This window comes from Chelmon rostratus, chromosome 8 (genome assembly GCF_017976325.1).
Source record: "Chelmon rostratus isolate fCheRos1 chromosome 8, fCheRos1.pri, whole genome shotgun sequence".
Lineage (NCBI taxonomy): Eukaryota > Metazoa > Chordata > Actinopteri > Chaetodontiformes > Chaetodontidae > Chelmon > Chelmon rostratus.
In genome coordinates, this window is record NC_055665.1 from 180,706 (window position 1) to 191,824 (window position 11,119).

Here is an 11,119-nt window from a genome sequence, read left to right on the forward strand (position 1 = left end):
TCAGAATAAACTTCCTGTTATCAAAATAATAAAATCGATGCGACAGCAGAATTCTGATTGAAAACTCTGAATATCAACTAGAAAATACCGAACACCAAAACAAACATGTAGAAAAATTATCAAGTTATTTTAAAGGAACTGAACTGGTGGAAATAATTTGAGCGTGAAAACATGAAGTCTAACCAAAAATCTTAATTCAGACATTAATCTACAATCTCATCAGTTTATCTGTTTAGAAGCTTCAGTTAGTTTTGAAGTCATAAAAAGGCCAGAATCAGCTTCAGTGCTTCAGTGAAACATCAGATTAATCTGCTTAGTGTTTTAAAGTTTGTCCCTGTTTATTAATGTGAAAATGAAGCTTTGACAGTGAACAGAAACGAGCAGCTTATTAAACTTTAAAGAAACTTGGATATGAATCAACTGACCGAATGTTTGTCTGCGGAGCTTCCTGAACGGACAGTTTTCTCTGAGCCGCAGCAGACAGGACTTCCTCCTCACAGGCAGAGACTCCATAGAGAAAACACTCAATTTTAACTTTTAACTATATTTAAACCTGTCGATTCGGTAGAAACAAGCTTATTTCTTCAGTGCAGCCTGTTAGCCAGCCTGTTAAGACTTCAGTCAACACAAATACTGGGTGTCTGTCGGCAGAGTCTACCTGCAGACGCCTCACCTGAGCCTTCAAAACAAAAGCGCTGGATGCAGTCGGAGCAGGTAAAACCGGCTATTTGTCAACGTGTCACCATAAAAAAATCTGCAGTTAAATTGAAGTTCACAGCTTTGACTAATGACTCAAACATTTAGGTTCTTTACTTAGAATTAGAGGAACAAACAAACAAATGGAGGCTGATGTTTTATTCCTCTGCTACAGAACAGAATGACACTCAGTGTCTTATTGTCTAGTTATTAAACTAATTCCTACATTCTTTACCTTTTTTTGTTGTGATTCAGATTTGATTTAAGGCTGTTTTAATTTAAAAAAAAATAATTAAAAATTCACTTTTGCCACTCAGGACTTGAACCAACCATGATTTGATTTCAGTCAGCTGATCAGATGTTTGCTATCAGGGCACTACTAAACTACAGCATGCTGTTTTATATTCAGGACCTGCAGCTGAACTTACTGCTTCGGTCTGTTCAGCTCATTCGCACTTTTCACAATAAGAGCATAAGTAGTACTTGTGGTCATGCTGAGTGTTTATTAGACACAGCAAAGATTACAGAAAATAAAAAGTCTTAGACTCACAGTTAGCTGTCATCGTTCATGTTTAGTAAAACAGACCCAGGTGAGATTTCTTTGTTTTCTGTTTCCGACTGATCGCCTCCTGTATGAACTCCTTACTGTCTTCACTCACTCACCTGTCCTACTTTCTCTCATAGCAGGTAAAAGTCAGGTGACACTAATAACATTAATGAAGCTTCAGCAGGTGATGACGTTGTTCATCGCAGCTTTGATTGGATAATTTGATCTGTCAAAGTGAAATTATTAACACCAAAATAAATGAATAAATGATCTAGACAAGCTGTTTACCACAAAAACATTGATTTGATCCTAATAATAAAAACATATGATTATAATTATTGAAATAAAAACAGGATTAATATTATCAGTTAATTAGATATTTAACAGAGTAAAAGACTAAAGGATATTTTAAGAGCAGAGAACACTTCACATTAAATCTCATCAAACCCTTTAACTTATAATCTTGAAGATTTTATTTTGATGTCAGACTACACTTCCTGTTTGCAATTTTTGTTCAGTGCTGACAGTCGCCCGACCGGTTCAACCGGAAAATCAGCAACAGCTTCATGCGACTGTAGAACAGATCGACCAATAGACTGATCAATAATCAATACAGACTGATCAATAATCAATACAGAGTGATCGATAATTAATACAGACTGATCAGATCACTATCACATACACAGACATGTTCAGGGAAACATCCCTAATGAGCAAACTGTGTAATTATTGATAATCACTGATAATTATTGATACTTTGTAACAGAGTTAAACTGTAAAATTATATTTTTTACGCTTGAATTTGTTTCAAAAAGATAAAAATGAAATCAACATAAAACAAAGTGAAGATAAATTCCATGCTTCTATTGTGAAACTGTAAAACTATAAAAATAAAAACAAACTTAAGTTTTTTAATGGCAACAAATATTTAATGATCAAAAAACTGATTTTACAAAATAAGATGGACCAACAGAAACACAGACTGAGTCCACAGGAAGTAGTTCAACAGCTAAATATTTCAACAAACTACTTTACAAAACTAAAAAAAACTAAACAAACAAAAAACTTTTACAAGTTTTATAAAACTAAGTTTGTCAGAAATATTATAAGGAAGGTATTGACCACTGATCAGTTCTCATCCCCAGAACCTCTGTTTGCCGGCCGGTGGGGCCAACACCTCCTCAGCAGGAGGCGGGAGGCTGAAGATGGACCCCGCTGCGTCCACCGTGAAGATGAAGTAGATGTTGGCGGCCATCATGGCGAGACTCGGTAGGAAGGAGAGGCCGAAACCGAAACCACGAACGCTGCTGCCGAAAGCCGCGGCCACCCAGTAAACCAGCCTGGCGACACAAAACAAACGCACCTTTAATGGAAAGTTTCAACCTGCCCGGATCTTTATAATGTTCATGATCTGTGAAAACAGGGTTTCCAAACGGGTACTGGATGCAGTCCAAAGGTGCATCACCTGTGCTTTCTGAAGTGACTGTGAGACAAACAAATAAAAAAGACATTTTGTGGTCCAGCACCGAGCTTTTAAAGACAGTGTCCTGCTGCTGATGGGACAGGCTATTGACAACAAAGGCTAGCTGGATCTACAACACAGCTAAACCTTAAGTATGATACCCAACATACTGATGATAATAGTAATAATAATAATGATAGAAGAAGAAGAAGAACAAACTGGATTTGTAATTTTTAGTGAACTGCAGCTCAAAGTGCTTTACAACAAAGAAATCACCTGCACCAAGTGCTTCAAGTAAAAAAGACGTGAACATAAAAACAGGGATAGAAAATTAATTAAAATGGAGAAGAAAAAGAAGAAGAAACACACCTGATAAAAACTATAAAAATTAGATAGAAAAGGGATGAAAATAAAGAGAACAAATACCATAAGATGGAAAATAAAACCACCAGATAATTGCACTCAAATAAAGTTCAAAATAGATTAGATAAAATAAAATCTAATAATAATAATGATAATAGTAAAAAACATTTTAAAAGGTTCAGTTTGAGGCAAACAGCAGAGTTCAGACCAGCATCAGGAACCAACAGCTGTCAAAGTATTCAGGGAGCTGCTTCCTGATATCTGCAGGTACTGGTCTTTAACTGGTGCTTTGGGCTGTAATGGACTAAAGCTGCAGCTTCAGCTGCTGGAAACCTCCAATAATCCATCAGCAGCTGAGCTCAGATAATAAATGAGGGAGTTAGCAATACAGCCTGGTCCTCGTCCATTAAAGGGGGGAGGAGCTTACCATCAGTCCTGAATGTTACAGGAAACCAGTGCAGAGCAGCTAAAACTGGACTAATGTGCCCCCTCCTCTGGGTTCTGGTTCAGAGTCGACCTGCAGAGTTCTGAATGAGCTGAAGTCTCTCAGTGTTTTTTTCTGGAGGCCAGTAAATAATGTGTTATGGTGATCGAGTCAGCGAGAAATAAAGGCAGGAATCTGTTTTTCAGCATCTTTTTGATTTCTAATGGTCAAACTTTTTAAAAACGAAGTTTTTATCACGTTGTTGACGTGGGACCTGAAGCTTAGATCTGAATCTAGCAGAACACCAAGACTGTAACCTCAGACTTAATCCAGAGAGTTAATTTCCCAGATTATTAAACAGCATTTCTCTTTTTGTTGTAGGTCCGACTAGTAAGATTTCAGTTTTGTCCTCATTGAAGAAATGATCCACTGACTTATTGCCAGCAGACAGTAACGCAGTCTGTAGCTGCAGCATCATCTGACACTTTGTGTCATCTGCACAACTAAAAGAGACATTATTCTGTCTAATGACGCCCCCCAGTGGCAGCATGCATAGTGAGAACAGTAATGGACCAATCAGCTTCCTGCCACCCCAGAAACAGGTGTAATGATTCTGAGACAGATGATCTCCAAGACTGACGTCAGACTTTCTGCCTTTGATGTTCGAAAGCAGTTTAACACACAGAAAGAACAACCAGCTGTTCAAGACCATCGATTGTGTTATTTTCTTTAACAAAGGAGTTAGTGTGCACTGAAACTCTTTTCCAGTATCCGACTGATGAATGGGAGGTTGGATATGGGCCTGTAGATGTGGAGTGCGTTACTAATTAAGCCTGTCTGCAGAGATGTATTTCTAATCTTCAGGACGTGACTTGAAACACCGTCAGATTCTCAGGCTCCGCAGCCGTGGAGTCGTTCTGTCTGTTCACATGAATATTCAGGTCTCTGTTCAGGATCAATCTGTCGTATCTACTGACACCAATCAGCTCTGAGAGTTCCTGCATAAACTCTGATGAAGATCTTGGTGGTCGATACGACGTGATGATGAGCTCTGATAATTTCAGAGCAAGATATTCAGATGATGTAAATTCACCAGGTCGGTGTGTGACAGACAAACAGTGCCTCCTGCTTTCCTGTTCTGTCTGAGTGAGAAGTCTAACTCTGAGGACGAGCCTCTGTCACTGATGTTACACCAGCAGTGCTGTTCAGTCAGCTCCCAACAAAAAACATGAAAAACAGATTGTTTTCAGTTTTAGATCATCAACCAAACAGGATTTCTGACATTAAAAAGAGCTGACTTAGATTGAAGTGAGAGGAGACTGACTGTGGCTGAACACTGACACATTTCAGATTACTGAGACCAGAACCAGATGGTCTGTGATGGTCTGTGATGGTCTGTGATGGTCTACGATGTGTTTAACACCGTCTGTTTAACATCGCCGGTATCTTTAAGGAGGCAGCATGGGGTCTGTTTTATAAGAACAGCCACGGTACACATTATTTATTTATCTGCAAAAATTAAATGTATAAGGAAATCATAAGAAAAAACTAAGGGGCAGTCTCTAGTCGACTAGTGGGGAGGTGTGGCTTTTTGTTTGGCTCAGTCAGGTGTTCTGCCTCAGAACATCACAGACGTTTTCGTCCCTTTTCCTCTTTCCTGGGTTGAAAAATGACACTGAAACACGGCTCAATAATAAATCCACCGGCACAGTTTGAAGTAGCAGCAGGTATGTTCCCAGCCAGCAGTGGAGTTCTGGGATTTTTTCTGTAGCAGAGGAAGCATTTATTAATATAAAACAAATGCTACAAAGTGCTTCACAAGGCAAGAAACACAGGAAATGACATGAAAGTAGAGTCAGTAACAATGAGTACTTTGACCGAGCGGTGCTAAGCTAAGGTAGAACAGACAGGTGGTCACAGGAGGAAACACGTGACATCAGCATCAGTCTGCAGTTCAATCGTTTATTTCATCTACCACGACTGTTTGCTTTTGATATTTTATTATTATGTATATAATTTTTTACTGCTTGCTATTTCGATATTTTATTATATATAGTTTGTTCTTACAGTCACGGTACACTTTATTTTCACTGCCATTTGCTTTTGATATTCCTTTTGTGCAATACTTTTACTACTGTTTACTATTTGGCTATTTTATTATTTTGTTATGTCTATAACCTTTTTACTGCTCGCTATTTTGATATTTTATTATGTATAGTTTGTTCTTTATAGTCTTATTTTCACTTAATTCACTGTGTGTAATGCTGCTGCTGCACTGCAATTTCCCAGCTTGGGATAAATAAAGTCTATCTATCTATCTATCTATCTATCTATCTATCTATCTATCTATCTATCTATCTATCTATCTATCTATCTATCTATCTATCTATCTATCTATCTATCTATCTATCTATCTATCTATCTATTATACAACGTTAGCAGTTAGCATTAGTGGTTGGTGTTAGCATGGACCTGACATTAGCTTTTTGCTAGGGTAACAATAGCAACAGTACCTTCACCCAGTATGTCGAATGCCACACCAGAGACCAGAGAACACTGGACAGACTGGACTTACTGCAAACACCAGATCACAGTCTGGTTCCTCTGCCCCCCGCCGAAACAACAGCCAACCATTAGACGTGTGAGAAGATGGTCAGATGAGTCCAGTACGGCACTGAGGGACTGTTTTTAGACCACCGACTGGGACGTGTTGTGCAGTCCTCAGGGGGAGGACATCGACAGTTTGACAACATGCATCACAGATTAACTTCTGAGTGGACGACACTGAGCCGACCAGGAAGTAACGGTGTGTCCCAAATAACAAACCCTGAATGTCCCCTGACTGAAAACCCTACTGAACGAGAAGAAAAGGGTTTTTAAGTCTGCTGATAAAACTGAGCTGAAGCAGACCACAGCAGTGACAGCGGCCCACAACCTGAAGATCGGGAATCTGTTTTTCAACAGACTTCTCTGCACCCTCGGGGCCCCCAGCAGCTTCTCCAGTAACAGACTGCTGCACCCACCCTGTAAGAAGGACAGCAGGCAGGTAAATCTCACCTTCCGAAAGCGAAGACAACAGTCAGCAGAGGGATGAGCTTCAGCTGCTCCTGGCTCAGGTACATTGCCATGACGACCAGATGCAGGAAGTAGATCAGGAACAGGGAGGCGGAGTCAGAGACAAAGTGCCGGTGGATGGTGACCTCCTGAAGCTCCCCCTCCTTCACCTTGTCATCAAACAGAGGCTGAATCATACCTGACCTGAGCCGACTGACACCCAGAACCAGCCAACCTGAGTGGAAGACAGGTGAGACAGGTAAGACAGGTGAGAGACATACTGGTGGGATGGACAGGTGAGACAGGTGAGACACAGATTATGCTGTGTGTCGCCTGCCTCGTATTCTTTGGTCGTGTTTTCTTGGGTTACTGCACTGACTATGCTGACGTGGACACCCCCCAGCTCAACAGTCCTGGTTCATGTTGATTGACTTCATCTGGTTTAATAAAATACCTTCAAGTCAAAACTTCATTTGGTGTTTTACACTTTTTTTTTTGTCTAAGCCAGATGATGACAATACAGACAGGTGGGACAGGTGGGACAGGTGGGACAGGTGGGACAGGTGAGACATCTGGGCCATGACGACAGTCACTGACAGTTCATGTCCAACGCAGCGAGAGTCTGTGGGGGTGTCGTACTCACCGAGGACGATGGGGGCGGCAGCAAACACAGAGCAGCGCAGCGTGTAAACAAGTCTGAGGGGGGCGCCGTCCAGCAGGGGGGCGTCAAACGGCAGGAAGACAAACCCCCCCCACACCAGGAAGGGGAAGAAGAGTGCTGATGTCATCAGTGAAACGCCCACCTTCAGGATGTCCCTGCTGGGACAGCCCCACCCACCTGAGAGAAAGGGACAGACAGGTCAGAGTCCTGCCCACAAAACAGAGGACGCAGATGGTCAAGAGGGAGGGACAGGTGTATTTACATGTGGCAGGCGGTGTGTCCTCCGTCCACTCGTACGGGTAGCCATGATGGTTATAGTCCTGGGGTACTCCTCTGGGACCCAGGAAGGGGCTCTTCTCTGACTCCATCTCCCAGAATGCCTCACTCTCTCTGGGTGAGGAGGGGGAGTGGAGGACAGTCACTGCTGGACTGAACACCTGAGCTGCTTTCTCTGGCAGGTGGTTCTCCACAGGCTCCTCCTCCTCCTCCAGTTGTGTCATTAGCCCCACCCCCTCCTCTTCACCTGCTCCTTCCCTCCTCTCCCCCTCGGCCATCAGCTCTCTTTCGCTTTCTGTCCAACTCACTGCCTCACGGAGAGAAATATCTGACCTCGCGCTCATCCTGTCACCTTTACCTGTCTGTCCACCTGTTTGTCTGTCTCCAGGCCACTGCAGGGTGCTGGGCTCCATCACGGCGGACCTCACCACCTCCTCCTCTCCCTCAGTCCGTCTCATCGTCGTCTTCCCACTGTCCTCCATCTTCCTGAAGGGTTCTGGGTGTCTGTCTGTCAGAGGGATCTGTGGACAGTCTGTCAGTGAGTCTCCTCAGGAGAAAGACAGCAGCTAAAACAATCAGCGACTCTCAGTTCTCGTCCTGTTAGACCTCAGGCAGCGTTTCATACAATTGACCATTACTGTTCTCACTATGCATGCTGCCACTGGGTGGCGTCATTAGACAGAATAATGTCTCTTTTAGTTGTGCAGATGACACAAAGTGTCAGATGATGCTGCAGCTACAGACTGCGTTACTGTCTGCTGGCAATAAGTCAGTGGATCATTTCTTCAATGAGGACAAAACTGAAATCTTACTAGTCGGACCTACAACAAAAAGAGAAATGCTGTTTAATAATCTGGGAAATTAACTCTCTGGATTAAGTCTGAGGTTACAGTCTTGGTGTTCTGCTAGATTCAGATCTAAGCTTCAGGTCCCACGTCAACAACGTGATAAAAACTTCGTTTTTAAAAAGTTTGACCATTAGAAATCAAAAAGATGCTGAAAAACAGATTCCTGCCTTTATTTCTCGCTGACTCGATCACCATAACACATTATTTACTGGCCTCCAGAAAAAAACACTGAGAGACTTCAGCTCATTCAGAACTCTGCAGGTCGACTCTGAACCAGAACCCAGAGGAGGGGGCACATTAGTCCAGTTTTAGCTGCTCTGCACTGGTTTCCTGTAACATTCAGGACTGATGGTAAGCTCCTCCCCCCTTTAATGGACGAGGACCAGGCTGTATTGCTAACTCCCTCATTTATTATCTGAGCTCAGCTGCTGATGGATTATTGGAGGTTTCCAGCAGCTGAAGCTGCAGCTTTAGTCCATTACAGCCCAAAGCACCAGTTAAAGACCAGTACCTGCAGATATCAGGAAGCAGCTCCCTGAATACTTTGAAAGAAAGCTCAAAGATCTCGTCACCTCAGCCTTTAACCAGCTCTTCAGTCTTCAACACCTTCAGCAGGATTAGTTCATTATTTCTGTTTTGTGCATGTTACTGTTGTCACACTGTGTGTTCTGTTCATGTAACTTTTAGGTATCAGACTAAACTTATGTTGACAGTTTATGACTTGGTCACACTCATATTGTTGGTAAAGACTAAGTGATGCACATTTAAGAGCTTTATTAATACTGTGACTCCTCAAACCTTCAATCAGTAGCTGTGAGATCCTCTAAGCAGCTGCCTGGCCATCCGAAAATTAAATATATATATATTATTATAAAATAATTGATGCCTACAAAGCAGGAGAAGTTGTTGTTGTTTCCTCAGTTTGAAATGTAATGCAGAAATGTCAGTTAACAGGAACAGTAGAGGTCAAGCTGAGGTCTGAAAGACCAAGAAAGACAAATCAACCCCCAGTTAATTCCAACAAATTCTGCCATCGAGCATCACAGGATGATTTCTACAGGACAGTGATCATAAACACACCTCAAAATCCACAATGGACTGCCTGAAGAGGACCAAGAGAACATTTTTTAAAGGAAAATTGACAAAAAGTCTTTACAAATGGCGACAGTTGACAAAGGGGTTACTAAGTACCCCCCAGGGGGCAAACCTTTGCTTCTGGCCCATTTCTGTTCATGTCATTTTGAAAGTGTAAAAGATGGAAATACAAAACTAATCTTGTTTAAAATATTTAAGAAATGTGTAATCTGTAACTTCATGTTATAGATTACTCATTGTTATGTTTATACTTGCATACAATACATACTCTAATTATAACTAACTCTAATTATATACTAATTATATTCTAGTGAGAAACTATATTCTAATAATATACTGACAATATTACAGTTTCATCCTGTACATATTCTAATTATATACATACAGATAGATATTACACTGTGTTGTTTGTTTAAAATCTACCTCACCTTAACGAACCTCTCTCTGGTTCTGCTCCAGGTGTCTTCCTACTAAAAGGACGTTTTTCCTCGCGCTGTCACCAGGTGTTGGGTCTCTGTAGCTGAAGCGTTTGGTCTGTACCTGCTCTATATGGTTGTGGTTGTATATCTATATTAATAAAATCTAATTTAATTTATGACCAGATATTTTAGATTTTGTTATCACCATAGAACAGCTGCTGCAAACCTGCACGTACGGCCCCGCCCACACCTAAAGTCATCGTGATCTCATCATGGCAGCCATGGCGTACGTCTCTCAGATCAAACATCAACATTAAAACACATTTACGTCAAAATCGTGTCTGATCGACTTCTCCGTGTCATCATGTAGGTGATTACATTTCTGACCAATGACGAGTGAAAAACGGATCAATATTCACCGTGCGAGAAGTTCTGTGCAACTATGCTAACTGGTTAGCATGCTAATAGAGGTAGACATCGACGTCACACTGAGACTAACCTGAGATTAAATTCAGAGATTAAAGGTAAAGACTCACCGTGCTGATTTGATCTAATCCCTCCGCGTTTCTTCTTCTTCTTCTTCTTCTTCCTCTTCTTCTTCGTCTTTTTCTTCTTCTTCCTCTGTTGTTGTTGTTGTTGTGAAACTCTCCGGAAGTTCAGCTCAGGTGTGTCACGTCAGGTGAGTTAAAGGGAAAGTGCTCTTAAAGGAAAGTTGATTAAATATCCGGCCGAATAATTTTTATATATATATGAAGTGGTACTATTATTCAGTAGAAATATAAAAACAGCGTGTGAAATACTCTGTGACAAGTAAAAATACTGCTTTCAAATGTTAGCTGCTGCTTTTTTTGAACTGTGCTCAAAGAATTTTCACCAAATATGCATCAAAACAGACAGAAGGTGAGGAGGAGGTAGAGAAGGAAAGGAGGAAGTAAGGAAGGAGATGAGGAGGTGTTAAAGGAGAGGAGGAGGTAGAGAAGGGAAGGAGGAAGTAAGGAAGGAGATGAGGAGGTGTTAAAGGAGAGAAGGAGGTAGAGGGGGAAAGGAGGAAGTAGGGAAGGAGATGAGGAGGTGTTAAAGGAGATGAGGAGGTAGAGGAGGAAAGGAGAAGGTAGGGAAGGAGATGAGGAGGTGTTGAAGGAGAGGAGGAGGTAGAGGAGGAGGTGTTAAAGGACACACTGCTCTCTTTGTGTATTTTGGCTTCAGTTGGAGCAGCTGCAGTCTGTTAATGTACCAGCCACCACCAGCCTCCACACACACACACACACACACAT

The 11,119-nt window shown here is 41.7% G+C and overlaps 1 protein-coding gene across 1 annotated transcript; it reads right to left on the bottom strand.

The window, feature by feature from the left end:
• Positions 1-1,248: 1,248 nt before the first annotated feature.
• Positions 1,249-10,513, bottom strand: tmem79b (transmembrane protein 79b). Its single transcript, XM_041943226.1, has 5 exons — positions 10,382-10,513; positions 7,470-8,004; positions 7,190-7,384; positions 6,550-6,781; positions 1,249-2,583 (listed from the first exon to the last, which is right to left on the bottom strand). The coding sequence occupies exons 2-5, from the start codon at positions 7,963-7,965 to the stop codon at positions 2,379-2,381; spliced, it is 1,128 nt and encodes a 375-aa protein (XP_041799160.1). The 5' UTR covers positions 7,966-8,004; positions 10,382-10,513; the 3' UTR covers positions 1,249-2,378.
• Between the last annotated feature and the right edge of the window lie 606 nt (positions 10,514-11,119).

Bases quoted from the DNA above. Each gene is read 5' to 3' on its own strand.
- tmem79b (XM_041943226.1), bottom strand. From the start codon at position 7,965: ATGGAGGACAGTGGGAAGACGACGATGAGACGGACTGAGGGAGAGGAG. The intron at 7,385-7,469 runs GTAAATACACCT...CCTTTCTCTCAG, and splicing joins GGACACACCGCCTGCCACAT to GTGGGTGGGGCTGTCCCAGC. The intron at 6,782-7,189 runs GTGAGTACGACA...TCTTCCACTCAG, and splicing joins TGCCGCCCCCATCGTCCTCG to GTTGGCTGGTTCTGGGTGTC.